Source organism: Rhinatrema bivittatum, chromosome 16 (assembly GCF_901001135.1).
Source record: "Rhinatrema bivittatum chromosome 16, aRhiBiv1.1, whole genome shotgun sequence".
In the NCBI taxonomy this organism is placed as follows: Eukaryota; Metazoa; Chordata; class Amphibia; order Gymnophiona; family Rhinatrematidae; genus Rhinatrema; species Rhinatrema bivittatum.
The window spans coordinates 30,802,125-30,826,266 of NC_042630.1; the positions used below are offsets into that span (position 1 = coordinate 30,802,125).

A 24,142-nucleotide genomic window follows, 5' to 3' on the forward strand; every position below is an offset into this window, starting at 1 on the left:
AAGCACCCCTAAACTGGGCGGGAGCCCGAAAGACCCACACGAACAACACATCATCTTGCGCCCGCACATCCAAACGGTTATGCCTGGTGAAAGTATGAAGCGATGACTACACCACCGCTCTACAACTCTCGAGACAACAACAACTACTGACATTCTGTCCAAGAAGCCACCTGCGCCCTAGTAGAATGCACTTTCAGACTCACCAGAATCTGACGACCCTTGCAAACATCAGAGCAAATGGCCTCCTTCAGCCACCAAGAAATTGTGGCTATTGAGGCCTTATCCCCTTTCTTCGAGCCACTGAACACAAAAAGATGATCTGAACACCAAAAGGAATTTGTGACCTCCAAATACCGCAACAGAGTGAGTCACACATCCAAAAGATGTAACTCTCTCTCCCGTGGGGAATCCTTAGACCACAACGGAAAGGCCGGCAGCGCCAAGATTCATATGATAAAAGAAGATACCACCTTCGGTAAGTTAGAGGGGACAGTGCATAATGTGACCCCAACATTAGAAATACACAGAAAAGGGTCTCTGCACAACAGCGCCTGCAATTCCAAAATCCACCTGGCAGAACAAATGGCTACCAGAAACAGTCTTCAACGTCAGAACCTTCAATGTCACCCTTTTCAAAGGTTCAAAAGGCGCACCACAGAGTACTCGCAGAACCAGACTGAGGTTCCAATCTGGACAACTTCTGAACCGGAAGCTGCAAATGCTTGACTCCCTTCAGGAAACGAGCCACATCAGGATGAGAGGCCAAAGACCTCTTCTGCAACTTGCCCCTACGGGAACCCAAAGCGGATACCTCAACACGGAGGGAGCTATAGACCAAACCCTTAGACAATCCCTCCTGCAAAAAGGCATGTCCACAGAGATGTATTGATTTTATTTATTCAGATTTTTATATTCCGCTTTTTGGCTCTTCAAAGTGTACATCAAAGCGAATAACATTCAGGTGCTAAGCACGACTCAAAGACTCTCCAAGACCCTGACATAAGCTAGAGACGTAGAGGGTCTTTGAGCCTGGAGGAGCATGGAAATAACCAGTTCTGAATAGCCTTTCAACCGCAATCGTTTCCTCTCAAAAGCCAAGCCACGAGACAAACGTGATCCTCCCAATCCTAAAACATGAGGCCCTGCTGAAGCAAGAGGGATCCCTCAGGCTGCCTTTTGGACAGCCTGAGGGATCCCTCTACAGCGAGATGCACAAGATCTGCGAACCACGGGCACTGCAACCACTCTGGCGCCATCAGCACCTTCGACCCAGGATGTGACTATGCGCTGAAGAACTCGCCCGACGAGTGGCCACACCAGAGCATCCAGCCCCATTGTGCCAATCTCTTCTGCAACTGAAAAACCTTGCTGCCTTTGTGCTGGTCCGCATCACCATCAGATCCAACTAGGGGACGCCCCACCTGGCACAGATGCAATCCCAAGCTTCCAGGGACAACTCCCTTTCCCCCGGATCCAACTGCTGCCTGCTGAGGAAATCCGCTGCACACTATTCACACCCACAACATGAGAAGCCACTATTCCCTCGAGATGGAGCTCTGCCCAAATAAACAACTGCAAGGCTGCCATAGCCACCGCCTTACTCTTCATCCCTCTTTGTCTATTGATGTATTCCACTGTAGTCGCATGGTCCGAGAAAACCCAAACCATCCTGCCTTTGACCTAGGGAAGGAACACCTCCAACGCCCAATGGACCGCCCTTGTTTTCAGGCGATTGATGGACAAGGACTTTTCCTCCGCTGACCAAAGCCCTTGGGCCATCTGCCCCAGGCACAACGCTCCCCAACCCTTAAGACTGGCATCATGGTCACCATCACCCAGTCTGGGGTTTCCAGATTCATTCCCTTTTACAGGTTGTGATGTGACAGCAACCATGACAGATTGGATCTGGATTCTTGTAGGAGAGGCAAAGGCAGATGATAATCCTCTGACAAGGGATTCCACCTGGACAAGAGTGCTTTCTGCAACAGTCTCATGTGCGTGAAGGTCCATGGAACCAAATCTAACGTGGACAGCATGAACCCCAGGACCTACAAATAATCCCAAGCCATTGGCATCAACATCCAAAGCAGACGCGTCACCTGTGCTTGCAACTTCGCCAACCTGTCCAAAGTCAACACCACCCTGCCCTTCTGGGTATTGAAAAGCAGTCCCAGATACTCCAATGACTGGGTAGGCACCAGGTAACTCTTCGCCATATTTATTACCCAACCCAGCGAACGCAAGGTGTACAAGACTCAGAGACCGCATGCACTTCTCCATCTTTGCACAAATGAGCCAATCATCCAGGTATGGATGTACCAACATCCCTTCTCATCGGAGGGCTGCTGCCACTACCATCACTTTCGTGAAGGTCCGTGGTACCGTGGCCAAGCCGAAGGGAAGGGCTTGAAACTGGAAGTGCTGCCCCAATACCATGAACCGAAGGAACTTCTGATGGTCCTTTCGAATAGGAATATGGAGGTATGCCTCCATCAAGTCCAATGACGCCAAAACCTCTCCTTTGCAGACTGCCACGATCACCATTCGTAATATCTCCATTCGAAAATGTGGCACCCTCAGGTGCCGAAAAGTCCCTTCTTTCTTGGGAACCACAAAATAAATGGAGCACCTTCCCCACCTCTGCTCCTCCCACAGGACAAGAACTGTCGCGTTTAAATTTAACAGCCTCTGCAAAGTCCCTCACACCGCCTAGAGAGACCACGTGGTACTCCAAAAAGACCTCCCTGACAGGGCATGAAAATTCTAGAGCATAGCCATCTCTCACCACCTCTACAACCCAGCGGTCTGAGGTAATCTTGGCCCACTCATACAAGCTGGACAATCTGCCCCCTACCGCTTCTATGGAGGAATGGGAAAAGCTGGCTTCATAGCGAAGACTTTCCACCACCGGTCTCTTGTCCGGCACTATCTCTGGAAGATCTGAGGGAGCCTTGAAAGGACTGCTGTCATCCCACCGCCTACTGTGCACCAGAGGAGGGCTTGCCTGACAAACCTAAGCAACTCCTGAAACTGGGATAGAGTCAGAAATACTTTCTTGCTGGCTTTATCTTCAGGCAACCTGTTCCCTTTGGACTTACCCAAAGTCTTCATTAATTGATCCTGATCTTCCCCAAAAAAAGAGTTTCTATTTAAAGGGAAGATTACACAATTGGGCCCTGGACCATGTCAGCCAACCAATTTCACAACCACAGAAGCCTGCAGGCCGCCACTGCTGAGACCATGCTCCTGGCCAAAGTGCGAACCAAGTCATACAGGGCACCTGCAACATAGGCCACAGCAGCCTCCAGGTGCACCAATTGCAGACTACTGTCCTGCCCGGAAGAAGCCTGCCCCTGCACCTTCTGAACCCAGCATCATGCTGCCATAAAATGTGGCCCAAAGACAACGCGGACACGTCAAACATCCGCTTCAACTGAATCTCCAACTTGCAGACCATGTAGCCCCTCCAGGACCGAGTTCACGCCCTCGTTATCAGACTCTTCCTGAGCACCTTAACTCCGAGTTCCTCCAGCACCTGGAGAATAAGAGGACTCCATTCCTTCTTTTTAAACAGTCGGACTACCCGAGGTCATCCCCCCTCAGAAGCCTGGAGGGCATCCGGATCAAGATCATTCTTGTGAACATCCGAATCTGCATTCGGTCCCATATTCGCTTCCTCAGAATCCCTTGACTCGTCTGGATCGACCTCTGAACCTACGTGACCCGAACTGAGACGCTGCAGAATATGTCTGGAACCACCTGAAGGCACCACCTTAGGTCGTTTTATATTTATCTTTTATTTGAATTTATTAAAGGCCCATATCCTGGGCAATATACATAGGTACAGACATTTACATAAAAATATTCATCGTCATATACAGTACAGAAAGAGGATAAGACAATACACCATTTGCAAACTTAATAAAAGGTTTGCCTGAACAGTCGAGTTTAGTAGGGACTTAAAAGACTTGGCGCTGTCTGCTATCCATAAATCTTCTGGAAGCGAATTCCAGATCGCTGGGGCTACCACCAAGAAGGAGAAGAGCAACGCAGCTGCTCCGTTTGGGGATGCTTTCCCCTCACTCCCTTCCTTGCCAGGAAGGCCTCATGAAGGAGCAGCACAAACTTCGGGGAAAAACCTTCTGGATCTCCAGTCCCCTGATCCAAGAGATTGTCATCCAACTCCCCTCCCTTCTCCTGAACCTCCGTGGGGCTAAGTCCCAACGGTGATGGGGGGGGGAGGGAGAGAGAGAAGACTCGACACCCCCTGGGTCCGCCAGTCCTCGATCACAATCCCTCGAGTGTCCAGCCGCATGCCGAGAAGCTCATGAATCTGCCACTGTGGGCCCTGATGACTGGAGCGCCTGTTTTCTCAAACATGCCCCAGTCGAAGTTCCCTCTTCCCCAGAGGCACAGCCTGGGCACAGGAATTGTGCATTCAGGTTTGCAGACCACAAACCACATGTCATACAGACAGCCATTAAGGGCTTGGGCATCATACATGCAGTCGCACCACCGGATTTCGTACACAGCTATATAGAAAGGCCACACGTGGTTTGCGTCCTGCAGAGCGCACCACCATTGACTAAACAGTGCGCGGGGGGGGGGGGGGGGGGGGAGAAGTTAGGCCACACTTGCGCAAGCTGCTCAGCAGCTGAGTAAGCACACTCGCCGAAAATTCCTTCAGCCCCCCCCCCGGATCCACCAGAGCGAAGGATTACCCCCAAGGCACCCATTCTCTACTCCTGCCGGCACCGATCGCTCTCGCAGTCAAAGGTGCCCTGCCACTGAGCCTCTGCTGAAGTTCCTGCTAACAGTGATCAAGCTCCCCCCTCAACAAAAACAAAGGATACTTCCCTGCAGGAACTGGTGGCTCGCAGGAAGATAATACAGAGATACTGAGGGATCCAGGCCCCTGGCAAATCAGGACCCCAGGACAGCAGTGGGCTAAACCAGTCAGAGGTTCCCAACTCCCCAGTCGCCCGGATCTACCGGAGGGATGATCCACAAAGGAGACTAATACCTCAGGGAGCCTCCAACTCCAAATTCTCTCATCTCTAACTTTTCTCTCTCTCTTTTTTTTTTTTTTTGCTTTTGTCAGACTGCAGGATTGCATCTCTACCATCTGCTGGAGACAGAGAAATACTGAGGGACTGCAAGTGGTACCCTTGGTTATGTAGCAGTGTCCCAAAGTTTTCTTCTCTGCCTCCATCTGCTGATAGGGATGCATAAACCCCACTTGTCTGGACTGATCTGGGTATGAGCAGGAAAGACCAAGCAGTCCAGGCAGTCTGCCCAGCAAGTTTTTTATGGTAGTAACTTGCACTCCTGGCAGGTTACCCCCGAGCCTTATTGTTAAGGGTAGTAATATTAACAATCAAAACCAAGCTGTCAAACCCATAACAAAATTACTGCCAGCAACATTTTTCCAGGGTGAGCAGACTTTTTGATAATTCATACAAATCTGTTGTGCTTTGGACTTGGCCATAGAAGCAGTTTTGCACTCTCTCTCTAAATGTATGCTTATAGGTAACCTGAACCGTTAAAGTCAAGCTATCATCTGAATCCAATTCCCTCCCAGCCATTGAAGTGGAAATCAAAGGGATTTTCCATTTGGTATGTTGGTCACTTTATAAGTTCATCATAATGGCGGTGAGACTTCCAATACTCACTCATTTTGGTGGGTGGGAATCAAGAGGAATTGAAAAAGTACTGGTTTATCCCCTTTTCTTGGACAAGTAAAGTACAATTAAAAAAAAAAAAAAAAGTGTGACCATTTGTTGGCAGGCCACCAACAGAGCAACAGCTAACAGTGACCAAAAAAGACAAAATTTAAACAGTCTACAATGTAGCAATATATTCTGTTCCCTAACCCAGTTCTTGAGACACATCCAGTCAGTCAGGTTTCAGGATATCCACAATGAACATGCATGAAAGATTTGCATAAATGCCTTGTGTATTCATTGCAGATATTCTGAAAACCAGACCAGTGGGTCCTGAGAACTGGATTGTGAACTACTTCTCCAATCTACTGGTTAATTTAGACTGGCAAATTTCTAGCTCCGTTTTTTGTGACCTGAGATTGCAAGGCACTGAAGCTTGGAGGGGACAACAATATGTCTACCTGAACTCAATTTCTCATTAAAACAATAGGATTCCCTTAGTTTCTGTAGCAGTCTTCCTGTATTGTTGGTTTTTTTTTTTTTTTGCTTGTCTGTAGTCCATGTGTTGGACTGCACACTGTTGTTCTGCTGTTCATTTTTGTGGTATACTACAACTGGTTTTTGCTTCAATAAAAAACCTTTTCAAATTAAAAAAAAAAAAAAAAAACAATAGGATTCCCATGAAGAGTTCGTGTCTGTATCTCATACCTGTGACGCTGACGGGCTAATGAAGCTCAGCTGTTTCTTCCTCTCCTCAATTTGACGGGTTGCTGCCTCCATCATTTGCTTAATCTGCAAAGACAAAACATCGTTTACTTATGTCTCACTTGGCCATGGAATCAGATATTTAAATGCCCTTTACTTCGTGCTACTACAAAAGATTGTTTTAATTACATTTTTAGGGACCCAAATGGCAACAGTTTGAGAACGGTTGGGTTTATGGTAATTATTTCAACTTTCAAGTTAAGAAAAATCCATACAGCCAGATTCACAGCATATTTCTCAGAAACCTGCAAAGAAACGGGTTTTGTCCACATACAGAGGGGAGAATTCTACTTGAGAAACAAAAAAACATGTTAAAAAAAAGTCTACCTGAAAATAGGATAAATGTATCCACCTTAAACATAGGGATTAAGGATAAAACATTATAAAGGAAAATTGGTTGCTACCTGCTAATTTTTGTTCCTGGAATACCACAGATCTATCCAGACAAGTGGGTTTTGCATCCCTCCCAGCAGATGGAGGCAGAGAATAAAAACTTTTCAGGCACTACTACTTAACCGAGAGTGCCACCTGCAGTCCCTCAGTATTGACCTGTACCCAAGCCAAGAACTCCACTCTTAAAACCCAACTAATTCCCCATCTAGGGCAAGCAGAGAAAACACAGTTGAAGCCCCCTAACTTGGAGCCCCGTGCATACACAGGAAATGAAAACATCATGAGGTCAGCATTATCAGTATACAGAAGCGACAAAATTCTTTCGGTCTCTAAGGAAACAGACTTCTGGTCTGATCTATAGTATTCCAGGAGCGAAGATTAGCAGGTAAGAACAAATTTTCCTTTCCTGTTCATACCCCAGATCAGTCCAGACAAGTAGGATCTACCCTGGGAGGGCACTCGAAACACTCATGCATAACACTTTCCCCAAACGTAGCCTTCTCCAGCACTTGAACATCCAATCGGTAATGTTTGGTAAAAGTGTACAAGGAAGACCATGAGTTTGCCCAATAGATTTCCTGTGGCGATACCAGCTGACACGCTGCCCAGCAGGCTGCCTGCACCCTAGCAGAATGCACCCACAACTCCTCCAGAACTATTTGACCCTTACAGAGATAAGTCGAGAAAACGTTTTCCTTCAAACAAGCGAGCAACCATGGCTTTGGAAGCCTTATTTCTCTTCTTTATTCCACTTAACAGGACATACAGAAGATCTGACCGCCCAAAGTTGCTAGTGACTTAAGACACTAGCTGGCCAATATCTAATAAGCATAGCTCCTTCACATGTGTCATATATGACTCCAAGTTAGGGAAGGCTGGTAGCTCCACCGTCTGGTTGAGACTAAAAGAAAAGTTGACTATTAGTAAAAAAGGAAGGAATCGTCCATAAATAAACCCCGTTGTTTGCAATCCACAGAAAAGGAGCTCTACACAACAAAGCTTGAAGCTCTGAAAACTGCCTGAACAAATCACCAAAGACAACTGCCTTCAAGGTGACATCTTTGAAAGATGCCTGTCTTAACGGCTCAAAGGGATAACCTCACAAAACCTGAAGCACCAATTAAGGTTCCGTGATGGACCAGATTCTATGGATCGGCAGGCGCATAATCTTCCCTAATGGGAAGCCAACTGTAGTTTACCTCAAAGACATCCTAAGGCTACTATAATTGAAGCGAACTGTAGGTCATTCCCTTTGCCAAGTCCTTCTGCAAAAAGGCTAAGGCTTAAGAAATGTCCAAAAACCACAACTCAAATTTTCCACACTCAGATATACACCAGAGAAGTGGCTGGTCCCCGAGCCTGGAGCAAAGTAGCAATCACCAACTCTGAGAACTCCTTTAAATGTAACCGCCGCCTTTCAAAAGCCAAGCCGTGAGGCATAGGTGATCTGCCTGATCCAAAGAAATGGGTCCTTGTCACAGCAAACTCTTCAGATGGACCATCTATTGCTAGATGAACTAGATTCACAAACCACGGATGCCGTAGCCACTCTGGCACAACAAGGAACACACATCCAAGATGCTATTCTACATGACGATACACTCGCCCTACGAGGGGAGACAGGGGAACGTGTATAGAAGAAATCTTGTTGGCCAAGGCTGGACTTCAGTGTCGATTCCCTTTGTCCTGACCTCCTTCCTGCAGCTGAAGAACCACCTTGCTTTGGCATTCCCTCACAACGTCAGGAGATCTAGATGGGAAAGGCCCCACCTGGTCTAAAGGAGGACCAAAGCCTCTGCGGACATCTCCCAATCCCCCAGATCCAGGTGCCGCCAGCTGAAATAATCCACCTGCACATTGTCCACTCTGGCCACATCAGTTGTCACTAATCCCGCTAGATGTCTCTCAGGCCAGAGAAATTGCTCCTGGGCCTCCAGAGCCATTAGTCGATTCCTTGTCCCACCTTGACGATTGATATATGCCACCACATTGACCGAGAACACGTGCTCTGTCCACCCTTGAAACTGTGGCAGAAAAGGTCAGTAACCGCCCTCATTTCCAAAAAGTTGATTGACCAGGACACCTCTAAAGTTGACCAGTGACCTTGGGCCACACGTCCTTGATACACAGTCCCACCCCCCACCCCCGTCCCCCCCCCAACCTTTGAGACTAGCATCCGTGTCTGGAATCTCCAGCTCCACGCCTCTCTCCAAAGTGGGTCACAACAGACACCACGAGAGACTGGACCTGGAACCCCCTTGAAGTGGTAACAGAAGCTGAAATTCCTCTGACAGAGGACTCCAATAGAAAAAAGGCACTCTCTGAAGAGGCCACATGTGAGCAAATGTCCATGGAACCAAATCCAGTGCAGAAGCCATAGAACCTAGGACCTACAAATCATCCCAGAACCTAGGCACTGACAGAAGCTGCAGCACCTGCCTCTGCAACTTCATAATCCTGTCCGAGGTAAAAAAAAACCAAACAAAAACCTTGCCTACTCAGGTATGGAGCTGCACCCCCCCCCCCCCCCCCAGATGCTCCAACAAAGGCGGGGACAGCTGTAAGAGTCGTCAGGTACACCACCCAGCCCAGAGACTGCAACCTTTCCGAGACCCACTGAATCGACCACCGACTTCACCCCGATGAGCTAGCCTTCCAAGTACAGATGAACTAGAATCTCTTCGAGCAACACCGCTACTACTACCATCACCTTCATGAAAGTACATGGTGCTGTTGCTAACCTGAAGGGAAGAGCCCGAAACTAAACCGCAGAAACTTCTGATGGACCAATCATATGGGAAAGTGCAGATAGGCCTCCATCCAATCCAACTATGCCAGAAACTCCCCTTTACGAACTGCTGCCATAACCGTCCTCAACGTCTCCTTGCGAAAAATCAGAACCCATCCTGTTGCATTGACCTTGTGCAAATCGAGAATGGGCCAAAAGGTGCCTTCCTTCTTGATAACACGAAGTACACCAAGTACATTCCTTGTCCTTGCTCCCTTGAAGGAATTGGGACAATTGCGTCCAGTCACTACAACATCTCATTTCCACACCACCTCTCGCCTGACACGGGAGGCTTACTGGGACGTTACATAGGCTTCTCTAAGCAGACAAGAAAATTCTAAGGTATAATCATTTCTTATCAGCTCCAGAACCCAATGGTCTGACATGATCTTGGTCCACTCCTTGTAAAAGAGGGCTAGTCTCCCCCCGAGAGGAGCAGCCTGCCTTCCTCGGGAGTTTTTACTTCCTCTGGTCTCTTGGACGGAACTATTCTGGAAAGTTCTTCAGGTCCCTCAAAGGGGCTGCTGCCTTACATTGAAGCAGTAGCGTTCCTGTTGGAGCAAAATCTCATATCCCAAAAGCGAGATCGCGCCGGAAAAAGACTTCTTGCCGGCCTTCTTATCCTTGGGCAACTTATTGCCCTCTGATTCCCCCAAATACATCCTTAACTGCTCCAGATCTTCACTGAACAGTTTTCCTTTGAAAGGGAGAGTGCACAGCTGTGACCTAGACCAGACATCTGTCAATTACACAACCACAGAAGTCTTCGTGCCGCCACCGCTGAGACCATGTTCCTGGCCGATGTCTGTCATATAGGGCGCATCTGCCACATAGGCAGATGTCTGCTTTCAACCGGGCTGCCTGCTTGGCATCGGCTGCCATTTTTTCCTATGCTTTTTGCTCCCAGCAAAAGCATGTCTGTTGCATTAGGCTAGCACAGACCGCCACCCGAAGGCTGAATTTCCAACTTCGGTTCTGGACATCCTTTTTTGCACAGCCAACCCTGCCACCAGGATGGTCGCCTTCTTAGTAACCACTGATACCACCACATCCACATCAAAGGACTCCTCTGGCAAGGAATACAACTTAGCCATCGTCCTGGCTACCTTAAGGTCTTCAGGAGCATCCCACTCCCAGACAACCAATATTTTTTTTCACTTTCTTCAGTAAAGGGAAAGTCTTTGGTGGCCTATGCAATCCATCCAGGACTGGGACCCACTCCATTGCTCGAATCCTCCCGTGTTATCCTGATCCCTAACTCATCCAAGCCATAAGGAGAAGAGGGAGCAGTTCCTCCTTTCGGAAAAAGCGCACCACTCTAGAATCATCTCCTTCTGTAACAGGAACCTCTTCCGGATCCGTTAAGTCCTTATCTACATCAGACACCCTGTCCACCAATGCATTCCCCAGTATCTCCTGGATCATCACCCAAATCATCCTGTCCCACATCTGAATCATCCATGGACTCTTCTCTCGACAGCCATCCAAGCTCCAGGAAACGAAGAAGTCCCTTTGACGTTGCCAGTGTAGCCAGCCTAGGCTTCTTAGTCAGGTCGTGAGATTTCTGGGAGGATGGATGCTTGCTCCCTGCTCTCCTTTATTGGCAAACAGGTCTTATGGAGCAGCAAGTCCATCCAAGGAAACCGCTTCTGAAGCACTGGATTCATAGTCCATCACGTCCTCATCTGGCCCCCCCCCCCCACTTTCCAACCTGGTCCTCCACCAAGGAAAGACCCACTGCAGAAGGCAGGGCAGGGGAGGCCTTGGGCTCTCTTGCAACTGCATGCTTCTTGCCACGTGGAGGCAAGATGGCCCCCCCCCCCAGGGCTCAGCCTGCCAACTGGGTAACCCGCTTGTAGTTTTGTAGCCTCTGTGGAGGGTCCCTCCACAGAGCACAGCGAGGCTTCATTGAGACAGAATCGCCTCACTCCACAGACCTGGCATACTTTCCCGCGCTGAGCAGCAAGCACCATTGTGCCGTGGTCACCCCAATGTCGCGAGCACAGCTAAGAGCAGTTCCCTGTGGGTGCGACAACGCTCCCTGATCACTACCCCGGAACCCCGGTGCTGCCTTGGAGATGTATGGGCCTGCTTCTCACCCCTGCCGCTCGGTTCCCAGTGTCCGATCAGCCCTGCACTCTCAGCTTTTTATTTTTAAAGGAATAGTACCAGCAGTAAATTAAAAACCCAGTAAAAATGAAGGGTATACTTTCCTGCTTCAGAGAACCAGAATCCCTGGCTTTCACCTCCTCTGGATGTTAAGGCGAAGACCAGTCAGGGATCACCAACCCCCGCTCACCCTGCTCTACCTGAGGGAGGGCCCTCGAAGGAATGTAACACCTCGGGGAGCACCACCTCTTAAAAGCCACTTGTTAACTTCTCTCTCTTTTATTTATTTATTTATTTATTTTTAGATTTTTATATACCGGTGTTCCTGTATTAAAATACAGATCACATCGGTTTACATTGAAACATAAAATTACGCCATGAGGCGGTACATATAACAAGGTTATAGAACTTGGAAACAGGGAAAACTAGATTCAAAAATTAACATTGAGAAAATTGTAAAGTCTCTTTGAGTATCCAAATCATAAAATAAGGCGTAACTGTCAAAGTTAAATGTGATCTGCAGAAGGGATTGGAATCATTGTCAAGTAATATAAAAGACATGAATATTGCGATGGTGAGAAATCTTAATAGCTGGAGGTGGAAAAAAAAAAATGATCATAGTTCTGGAAAAGCTTGGCTAAAGAGCCAGGTTTTAATTTTCTTTTTGAAGGAAGCGTAGCAGATCTCAAGACGGATGTCTGGCGGGAGCATGTTCCATTGGACGGGTCCTGCTAAAGAAATGGCACGTTTCTGATGTAAGGATATTGTTGAAGGTACATAGAGTGTGCCTTTATAAGCTCCTCTGATGGTCTAGTTGAAGAGTGAAAACGTAGTTGGGTGCTTAAGTGGAGTGGGGATATGTTGTAAATAGATTTATGAATTGCTATGTACACTTTATAGAGAATCCTTTGCTTAATTGGCAGCCAGTGGAGGAGTTTTAGTATGGGGGTTATGTGGTCTCTTTTATTCGTATTGGTAAGGATTCTGGCTGCAGAGTTTTGAATCATTTGGAGGGGTTTGATGGATGAGGTTGGGAGGCCAAAAAGGAGCGAGTTGCAATAGTCGATTTTTGTTAGTATAATGGCTTGTAGAACCATCCGAAAATCATTGAAGTGGAGAAGTGGTTTCAACTTTTTCTTTAAATCTAGACTGCAGGTTTGCACCTCTACCATCTGCTGGAAACAGAAATACTGAGGGACTGCAGGTGGCACTCTCGGTTATGCAGCAGTGCCTGAAAAGATTTTATTTTCTCTGCCTCCATCTGCTGGTAGGGATGCAAAACCCACTTGTCTGGACTGATCTGGGGTATGAACAGAAAAATGCTATAAAAAAAATGTTGCAGAGGATATCTACAGGGAAATAAAATGACCTTCCAAAGGTCATAATCAGTCAGTGGGAGAAAAATGTAAACTTGCAACTATGAACTTCCCCTGGTTGAAGGGCCTAAACTCAGTTACTTACAGATGCAAAGGCAGAGTCATTCAACATCAGCCACATCAAAAAGTAGTAGCTTACTGGCTGTGCACTGTAGGGGCTATATTACCTTTGCATAGCTTCATTAACTGGAAAAGCAAAGACCTCTAGCTGCTTACAGATCATGGCATCCAGACTTGATGCATCTTATTTTTACAGGTGATGTAGGAATTTTAACCCTCTAATCCTATCTAGATACTAAACATCTAACTGTAAAATATGTACAGTCATAGTTAAGGAAATTCTCAACCAATTAAGAGCAGCTTCATAAAATATTTAAGAGCTGCTGAAACTACACTTAAATCTACACAACTTGCCATTCTTGAATTACATGCAGTGAATGTGTTGGATAAACCCAAAATTAACACCCAATGGGGCTCACACCTCACAAGCTGTTGTGTACAGCATGCACCGTGTGTTAGACAAAGTACAGAAAAATCAGAAGCTGGAAGGAATGAAACTGCACAGGACAGGGACACTGATTCTACCCATGCACATCATAAGTCACCGCAACTTTCAAGGAGACTGAAGTGAAGCTTGGCTGCCTGACCTGCAGTTTGGTCAGCATGCCTGGACTTTCTGCTGGTGGGCCAGGGATGACCTCTGGCTCCTCCTCCACTTCTTCGAAGCGCGGAATGCGGCGTCTTTTACCACCAGAACCATCCTTGGAGAGATCAGATTCATCCCCAAATACTTCCTGAAAACAAAAAACGCATCACATCTCATTAAAAACAGACAAAAAGGAAGACACATTACACTAAAACCAACCCAATCAGCATCTTTGCACCACTTCAATCTGGCATTTTTCACCCCAAAGAGCCTTCTTTGTCCACTTTAAACACCTTCCTTTACCGCCACTGGAAGAATGCAAAATTTTCTGGAGATAAAGAATGCCGCACAAGGCCTTTTTTCTGCAGTTCAGTGTCAACATAGCCATTCGCTACATTTTCGCTTATTTAAATCTGATAAGGTAGCTGGCGTGCTGTTTTTTTCTCTCCATTATCTGTGGGCCCCACAAAATGCTACTGAAAACCCAATCACACATCAGGCCCACCTCCCTAGAATAATGTGACTAGATGTCTGCTTGGGGGAGAGGGAAGGGCATTGTAGAAGCACAGATCACCAAGCTTAAGTGGTGACCCAAACCTAAACTGCCTCTACCTGATTTCTGTAAAGCTTGGTATTTATTTATTTATTTTATTTATTTAAATTTTTTTGATATACCGATGCTCAAGAGCCATGTCTTATCGTACCGGTTTACAATGAACTCGGGGTAAACCAATTAACACTGAAAGCGAAAGTTACATTACAACAGGGAAAGTCAAACAGGGCTGTTGGAAAAAAAGGATAGAATAACGATTTCTAACTGAAGAGCCGTGGCGGAAGCACGGAGAAGTTGTTTACATGGAAAAATAAAATACAATTTACACTTTATAATTTACACATGGAGAAGTTATATATGAATTACACAGAGGGGTCGATTGTACCAGTTATATAAGAGCGTAGTTGGCAGAAAACAGTTCTATTGTGGGGTGGCAAGAGGGCGCAATGGTGGGGTGATGGTTCAAGTAAGTTACCATAATTGTTTATTCAGGGAAATGCTTGGGTGAACAGCCATGTTTTTAATTTTTTTCTGAATGTGATATGGCAATGTTCCTTGCGGAGATCTGGCGGGAGAGAATTCCAGTGATGCGGACCAGCAGTTGATAGCGCACGTTTTTTTTTGGTATGTATTTTTTTGGTATGTATTTTTTTTGGTATGTATTTCCCTACCTTCAGCTCCCGCTTCCGGCTCCTGTCACTGCCCGATCTGGAGTGCCTGGAACTGCGGCCTTCCTCTACTGCCTCAAACAGCTTGTCCACAAATCGCAAAGTGGAGTCATCAAGAAAGGGTTTCAGGTGGTCTAGCAACAAAAACAAATCTTTCTTCAGCATTAAGCAATCATACTCTTGTGCAAGTGACTTACAATGTGGTAAGAATTATGAATCATAACATCTATATTCCCTATACGACAAACAAATACACAACAGCCTAAGTCCACAATAAAAGCTTTAAGTCTATGCAAGCTTTTCAAACAAGATTCCCATACACCAGCCTTCTACTGGACAGCAAAATATACCAAAGAAAGGAAAATTGGTTCTTACCTGCTAATTTTCGTTCCTGAAGTACCATAGATCAGTCCAGACAAGTGGGTTTTATTCATCCCTACCAGTAGATGGAGGCAGAAAACAAAAAACTTTTGAGGCACTGCTACATAACAGAGAGTGCCACCTGCAGTCCCTCAGTGTTGACCTCTACCCAAGCCAAGATGACTACCTTAAACCTCAATAAACCTGGAGTGAACAGATACTTAAAGGTTGGAGCCCCCTGAAAAAGCTAGGCCCTCTTAACCTAACAGAACGCACATCTCAAACTATGCACATTTCTAATTATTCTGAATGTATAACATTATCAGCTCAGCAACATCCAGAAGCGAGGAAGTCTTTTGCAAAATGGGGACGGGTCTCGGGAATGAAAATTAGCAGGTAAGAACCAGTTTTCCTTTCCTGTTCCTACCCCGGATCAGTCCAGACAAGTGGGATGTACCCAAGCCCCTCTATTCTGGGCAGGAACTCGAAAGACCCACGCACAACACACTTTCACCAAAGATGCTTCCTCCGGCATCTGCACATCCAAGCAGTAATATGTTTAGTAAAAGTGTAAAGAGAAGACCATGTCGCCGCACAACAAATCTCCTGCAGAGAAAGCAGTTAACACTACGCCCTAGAGGAATGCACTCTCAAGCCTTCCAGCACCAACCGGCCCTTACAGATATAAGCCAAAGCTATTGTCTCTTTCAGCCATTGTGCAATAGTACCCTTGGATGCCTTATTTCCCTTCTTAGCGCACATCTAACAAGAGAAGCTCCCTCACCAAAGAAGCATTCGCAGACAAATTCGGAAAGGCCAGTAGCTCGATAACCTGACTGAAATGAAACCACCTTAGGCAAAAAGGAAGGAACAGTCTGTAAAGAAACCCCCCTCCACTGAAAAAAATGCAGGAAAGGTTCCCTACACGATAAAGCTTACAGCTCGTAAATCCTTCTAGCTGAACAGATAGACACCAGGAAAACAGCCTTCAGATTCAGTCCTCTAGAGAAGCCCTCCTAACTGGTTCAAAGGGAGGACCACATAGCACCCGAAGAGCCAAGTTCAGATTCCATCCTGGACAAATCTTCCGAACAGGAGGATGCAGATGTTTTGACCCCTTGAAGAAATGAACCACATCCAGATGAGATGTCAGTCTTCCCTGAACCCTAACTCGAAGGGAATCTAAAGCTGCCACCTGAACCAATTATAGGCCAAACCCATAGACAAGCTGCTTTGCAAAAATGCTAGAATCTGCAGGACAAACTTTCAAAGGCTGCACTTTGATCTGCAAACATCAGGATGCAAAGACTCTTCACACTCGGACATAAACCAATGACATGGAAGACTTCCTTGCCTGAAGCAAAGTCGCAATCACAGGCTCCGAATAAACTTTCAAGCAGAGCTGTCGCCTCTCAAAAGCCAAGCCGCTAGACAGAAGTGATCCTCCTGGTCTCAAAATACAGGTCCCTCCCCCCGCAACTCTGACAGATGGGTCAACGAACGGTACTATCTACTGCTAGACGAAGAAGGTCCACAAACCAGTTTCCAGCTGACTGATGGACCAGGCTGCTTCCAATGACCATTGACCTTCGGCCGAATTACCTTGACATATCGCCCCTCCCACCCCCCCCCGGCCCGATAGACTGGCATTCGTGATGACCACTACCCAGTCAGGCATTTCAAGGTCCATCCCTTTCTCCAAATTGTGCTGAGACAGCCCCCACGAGAGACTGGGCCTGGCCTCCTCCTGCAATGGAAGCTGAAATTCCATGAAGAAGCCATGGAACCAGACCCTGCAAATAATCCCAGTCCCTGGGAACAGACAAACATAGCAGCAGAAGGACCTGACTCTGCAACTTGACTACCCTCCACGTAGTCAGAAACACCTTCCCTAGCCGGATATCAAAGCGTTCCCCCAGATATTACAACGACTGAGCCGGCTTCAAATGACTCTTTGCCAGGTTCGTCACCCAGCCCAATGAATCCAGGAGTTGCAGGACCTGCTGAACTGAACGACCACATTCCACTTCCGATTTCGCTTATAGTAGCCAATTGTCCAGGTACAGGTGCACCAGGATACCTTCCTTTCTGAGCGCCACCATCACCTCTGTGAATGTGCATGGTGCTGATGCTAAATCAAAGGGAAGGGCCTGAAACTAGAAATGTTTTCCCAGCACCATGAACTTCAGGAACCTCTGGTGTTCGGCTTGAATGGGTATGTAGTAAGGCTTCCGTCAAGTCCAACAATGCCAGAAACTCCCTTTTGCACACTATCACCGTGCACAATGTCTCCATCCAAAACCGCAGCACCCGGAGGGTAACATTGACCCTCTGCAGATCAAGAATGGGCTGAAAGGTCTCCTCCTCCTTTGGCACCATGAAGTACACGGAGTACCGACACTATCCCCTCTCCAGAGGGAGCACTGGAACTATGGCAAATAGAAACTGTAACCGTTGTAACGTCTCCTGCACCACCTCTCACTTGCCTCTGGAGACAGCGGGAGATTACAAAGTCATCCCTGAGAGGATGAGAAATTCTAAGGCGTAGCCGTCTCTCACCACCTCCAGGACCCACTGCTCCAACATGATCCTGATCTACTCCTTGTAAAATATTGACAGCCTCCCTCCAACAGCTTCTGGAGAGGAGAGGACAAGCCTGCCTTTATTGACCCATCTTACTCCGCCTCCCCCTTGGGGGTCCTCGGAGGCCTTCATTGGGCTCAAAAGGACTGCTGTCTGCCCGAACTCTGTTTTTTGCGCTGCTGGACCAGGGCTCTCCCCAGCATGAAACCTTCTCGCTTCTTGGAATAGAGCGCATGGCGGAAAAAACTTCTTGGGTGTTTTCTTGTCCTCGGGTAATTTATTACCCTTCAACTCCCCCCCATTTGCTTCATGAGCTGCTCCAAATACTCTCCAAATAGCAGTGTTCCCTTGAAGAAGAGGTTAGACAGCTGGGCTTGGGACCACACATCCACCAACCAATTCCATAGCTATAGTAGTCTCCTTGCCGCTACAGCCGAGACCATACTTCTGGCAGAAATCCGGATCATGTCATATAGGGCATCCACCATATAGGCCACTCCCGCTTCCAAGTGGGCAGTCTGAGCAGCTTCGACGGTCATTCCTGACTGCTTACCGTGCGCCATCTGCACCTCGCACAAACAGGCCCTCTGCATCAGACTTCCGCAGACTGCCGCAGGAAGGCTCAGAGCTGAAACTTCAAAACAGCCTCTTCAGGAGGATTTCCAGTTTTCGATCCTGGATATCCTTGAAAGCAGCCGCACCTGCCACCCGGGATGGTCGTCATCTTCTTGACCACCGTGGAAATTTCCACTGTCCTGCTGGCCTTAGAACCAGCCTCTGAAACCTCCCACTCCCAGATTACCCGCTTCTTCACCTCTCTCAGTCAGGCAAAACACTGGAGAACCACACCACGCAGCCCATTCAGAATCGGGGCCACCACCAGAACCTGGGGGATGAGAGGACACAGCTCCGCCTTCCGGAACCAGCAGATCATTCTAGGATCAACTCCTTGCTGCACCGGAACCTCTCCGAGTCCAATAGGGGCTTACCCGCATCCAGAACCTACTCCAGTTCTTCCAAATTAGCGATGGATCTCTCCTCCACCGAAGAACGTCCAAAGCCTAAGCGACGGAGCAGCCCTGCAACAGACTTTCTTGCGGCCCTCAGCATAGTGCACTCTGAGAATGAGGCCCGTGCTATTCGCGTAGCCTTGTTACCTTCTCAGCTGTACAAATTGATGAGCTTCCCAACTTGTGGTCGCCTGCTCAATCCTGCAGGCTTCTTAGCAGAATGGGTGCAAGGGATTGAACAAGGACATGGAACATTCGATGGGAGAGCACTTGGTCCTTTCAGCCTGGGGCCCAGTCCTTAGGTGGCACTGAGCAGCGTGCAAGGAACCAGGTCCTCTGTGCGTAGCTTTAGAATGCCTCCTCCGGATCACTGGTATGCTCAGCAGTCTCCTCATCCAGCTCTTCCCTGCTGACTTCCCCGGCTCCATCTGCCTTCTACAGCGAGGAGGCAAGATGGCCACCCTCTCTCTCTCATCCCTGGCAGCTTGTCCGCTGCCACCAGGGAGCTGCCTTCGCCCCTGGAAACACCATCAGGGAAAGCGCACCTGCCCTCAGGCACAACTGCTTCTCCTCAGAGGCTGCAAGATTTTGGCCCGCTCTGCTATCACACATGCGCCATGCCGACAGCACCCTGAACGCTGTCTCCCAACACACCTACTGCACCAAGCACCCACCTTGCTGCTGAGCCCTCCCGGGAAAAGCAGCCTCCGGTCGCACATTGCATCGTCAGCCATAAAACTCCCAGAACTCCGGTGTGCAGCTGCAGTCTCCCTCCTCACCCCCTGATCCAGCACAGCCAACACTTCACATGCGCTGGCAGCCTACTCCCTTTTCTTTTTTTACTTTCAGTAACAAAAAAAAAAAAAAAAAAGGAGAGGCAGTACACTTAAGACAATAATGGGAATACTTCCCTGAATCTTATAGCCAGGAACAGATGAGGCCAGGAACTAGTGAGGGAGAACCAGAGGAACTGAGGGAGACAGGAGCCTGGCTTTCAAGCCCTCTGATGGCTTTGGCCAAGACAGCCAGGGATTCCAAACCCCCCGCTCACCTGGCTCGACCTAAGGGATGGCCCACGAAGCCAAATTTCCTATCTTCTTTCCCTAATTTTTTTTTAAACTCCAGACTACAGGTGTCACACCTCTACCATCTGCCAGAGCCAGAGAAATACTGAGGGACTGCAGGTGGCACTCTTGGTTATGTAGCAGTGCCTCTAAGTTTTGTTCTCTGCCTCCAACTGCTGATAGGGATGAAAAAACCCACTTGTGTGGACTGATCTGGGGTACGAACAAGGAATGTTCAGTTTTTTAAATAAGCATTTGTAACAAGTTTTGTAAAACATATTTGCCGAATGCAGAAGCCCTCAGTTGCCTCTGTCTTCCCAGAAAATTATGCTTTGCATATATGGGCTGTATTCCTGCTCTGAATACATTGGATGGTACCAGAGCACATTTCTGGTAAGAAAAAGTACAGCAACTTAATTTTATGTCATCTATAAGAAACATATGATTATGATCCATACGTACCAGCAGCTTTCTTTTTGTCCATTCCCTTTCCTACACAGTTCAGTGCTGCAGTCACCACAGTCGGCTCTGAGAAACCCAGGACACGCTTTACCGTCTTCTCTACCCATGGCTTCAGGTCATCTAGCTCTCGCTTGGAAAGTGCCATCTCTGCTCAGCTCTGTCTCACTTTCTGATAAAGTGCCTGTGATAGAAACAAATACAGGCAAGCACTCAGGGAGGGGGGGTCAAAGAAAACATATCTACTAGTCAAGCAGTATGCTTATTTCATGAGATGCACCACTGGGTGCTCAAACTTGGAGACTTGACAAGATTAGGACTATGGCAATCTGCCACAATTTAGCCACTATTTTCTAACTCCAGTCCTCAAGAGCCACAAACAGGCCTGATTTTCAAGATAACCATAATGAATGTGCATGAGATAGATTTGCAAACACTGGAGATTGTGCATGGAAATCTGTCATTCATATACATTCTGAATATTCTAAAAACCTGACATGTTTGTGACTCTTGAGGATCAGAGCTTCCCATCCCTGCCATACTATTGAATTCATTAAATCAGAGGTTCTCAACCCAATCCTCTGGATACACCCAGCCAGTCTGGTTTTTAAGTTATACACAATGAATATACGTGAGATAGATTTGCATATTGCTGTTTGTATGAGCTATTCTGTAGCTCAGTATATGATAACAATAACTCGGCAAAGTGATGAACACTTGCCAAGTCGGCCTCTCTGAAAAGCCTATGCTCATACTCTAAATCAGCGGATCTCATCTCAGTCCTCAAATACCCCCTGGTCAATCTGGTTTTCAGAATATCCACAATGCATTAGATATCTGTATACAATTGGGGCAGCACATGCAAGTTTATCTTATGCATACTGATTGTGCAGATACTGGCAACCAGTTTGACCAGTGGGTACCCCAGCTAAGAATCACTACATTAAACTGTCTTATCCTAGTGTGACCACAACAGCTCCATTCCATGCACCTCCCTGGGGCAAAACCAAGGACCAGCTCAGCCTACCCCCCTGGACATGGAGCTGCAGGTTCACCCTATTCATACACTGACTGAAAATGGAGGAAATAAAAACCAAAAACCACTTATCCACCAGCAAAGAACACTCAAAGAAACAGAAAGCCACCATTTGACAAGCAAAAAAAAAAAAAAGATATCTTCACATAGCCAGAACCATCAAAGAATCACTCATGGAAACATTTTCAGTTAGTACAAAATCATTCCAAGCCTGAACAAACAAACACCTACTACCACTTCTTCAGCTGAAGACTTTGCTAAATTTTTCTTGGAAAAAATTCAAACTACATGCTCCTCACTCACAATCTCCACAGTCAACTCTATCCCAAATGACTTATTTACCTCAAACACCCTCTCAACCACATCTGCTCTTCCTTCAATCCCTTCCAAATCAATCCAGCTCCCTCCTGATAGTATCCCACTGTCTGAATTCAGAGCGGTCTCCCTCAAAAAAGTAGAAAAAAATCCTGCCCGTCAGACCCAAAACCTCCCAAATACAACTAGGACCTCAAACAAATCTTAGCTCTTAGCTAATAACCATAAAAAATGCCATGCTAACTCAAGACTCCCTGCCTCTCCCACTAATAAAGACCATAATCAAACCAATCTTGGGGGGAAAAAAAACTAGTTCTGACTCTTCCTATAAAAAACAATGGATAAAGTAGTCTATTTCCAACTCCTATACTTCCTTGAAAAGGATAAAATCCTCCATTCTTACCAATCCAGACTCAGGAAGGGCCATGGAACGGAATTTGTCCAATAAGTCATAAACAACAGTATTCACATGAATGCTGATTGGTGACTTGCTCCTAGCCCTACTAGATCTCTCCACCACCTCTGACACCATCAGTCAATTCCTACTGCAATGATTAAGTGATATCAACATCGAAAGCACAGCACTCAAATGATTTCAATCTTTCCTGAACAACAGGACCCAGTCCATATTCATCCCTACCCACAGTCTTCACCTATAGAGTACCTGATCCTTTTCAACACTTACATTCATCCAATGAGTGACTTCATCCAGTCATTCAACACTGAATGCCTAATGGAGATCAGCAGCAAAGATTTCTGCATCAAAATAGGATAGAACCAAATCTCTTTCAATGTCAATCTCAATCACAGTCTTACAGCAGTAGCCCAGTAGATCAACCCCAATCAGAACTTCTCTAAGTCAACAAGGCTACTGCTTAATACCCCTACCTTCTATCAAGAATTCCCCTACAACCTAAGGATTCAGTGTGAAGTTTCAGTGTTCAACTCAATTACAAAATCACAATGGAAACTTTGCCACTGTTATATATGCAATAAGAACCAGCTGTACAGAACTGTAGTTCTCTATTCCATGGCAGCTCAAAAAATCTCAAATACCTCAAGCTCTTACAAAGCAGAGCTGCAAGAATTCTGTAGGAGCCAAAGCAACTGACCACATAAAACCAATCTTACATCAGTTCCACCGGCTCCTGGTCAAATACAGGGTACAATTCAACACACACTGCCTTCATCTTAAGGTGTGTAAACAGCTCGGCTCATGAATCTCTCTCCCAGTTTCTGCTCTTCTACATTCCATTCCTCCCAAACAGCCCTCCTTTCCTCTCCACTCGGCCCACCACCAGATTAATTCCACGCATTCAACTAGTACGCCCCAAAACTATGGAACAAGATACTACTATGCCTCCAGACATCATACCTTACCTTAAAAAAGAGTTAAAGGCTTGGTTATTCAGGCAGACTTTCCCTAAACTCACCTCAAACACTGTGACAATAGACTGATTCTGTCATTTGACTACTGGAACTTTATCTTCAAACCTTATCAACCCATCTGGACTTCCTCTGTATCTCTACTATAATACCTTAAAGAGCCAAGCAAGCAGAAGATATATAGTAACCCTCTATTACTGTCTCAGTTTATGTTTCCCGCACTTCTAATCATAGTTTATATACCCGCTTTGGTGTTTCCCTATAATCACTATAAACCAAGACATTAATATAATGGGATTTATTAGTTTTATTGTAATCCGCCATGCGACCAGCTTGGTAAAGGCGGAATATCAAACGTTTGTAAATAAAAACCAATTAATTAATGCTCCTGGTACTGGAGAGCTGGGGAGTCTTTTCACAGGGCCTGTCGATAGCGACAATAATGATGTAGTCGGGCACTCCACATTAATTCTTATACTGGTCCAGTAAAATCGCGCAATACAAATTGAAAAACTCCCGACAGGGAAGGTGAGGCCTCAATCCAGCCTCCTCTGCCTCAGGCCCCTCGGCGGTCGCTACTCCAGCTCGGGGATATACGAGGCCTGCCGGAAGTGAAGACCGAGGTCCAGACCAGCGCGCTCGACTTGTTTGGGGGGGGGGGGGGGGTCCCCATCCTTTCTCATGCCCGGCAGTACTCACCGGCCGCGACACGCAACTCCGGCGGGAGACGGAGACACGACGTTGGGAGCGGAAGCGGAAACGGCAGATCGCCGCCAAATTCGCATGCGCGCGCGAAAACGGCGGTAGTGCGTCACTTCTCACCTCACAAAACGCTCTCGTGACAGAGGCGGTGCGGCGCCAGGTCCTAAAGAAGGGCGGATTCCGGAGAGTAGAGACATGGAACAGTCTTCCTCTTCTCTCCTTGCACGGAGCTGGCAGGTACTCGTGACCTTGGCCGGTCACTGTCG

The 24,142-nt window shown here is 47.0% G+C and overlaps 1 protein-coding gene across 4 annotated transcripts in view; it reads right to left on the reverse strand.

Moving 5' to 3' along the window:
• Positions 1-24,142, reverse strand: part of PRPF3 (pre-mRNA processing factor 3) — a 73,773-nt gene that overhangs the window by 42,307 nt on the left and 7,324 nt on the right. For 3 of the 4 annotated variants that reach the window (XR_003853091.1, XR_003853092.1, XM_029581004.1), the window contains exons 1-5: positions 23,874-24,005; positions 20,441-20,621; positions 14,965-15,095; positions 13,742-13,888; positions 6,372-6,455 (exon numbers count right to left, since the gene is read on the reverse strand). Coding sequence is in view for 2 of the 4 variants with exons in the window: in XM_029581004.1 (XP_029436864.1) it covers positions 6,372-6,455; positions 13,742-13,888; positions 14,965-15,095; positions 20,441-20,585 (507 nt within the window). In the remaining 2 variants the exon portion in view is untranslated. Of the gene's footprint in view, positions 1-6,371; positions 6,456-13,741; positions 13,889-14,964; positions 15,096-20,440; positions 20,622-23,873; positions 24,006-24,142 lie in introns of those variants that run through there. The other variant, XM_029581005.1, reaches the window with a different exon arrangement.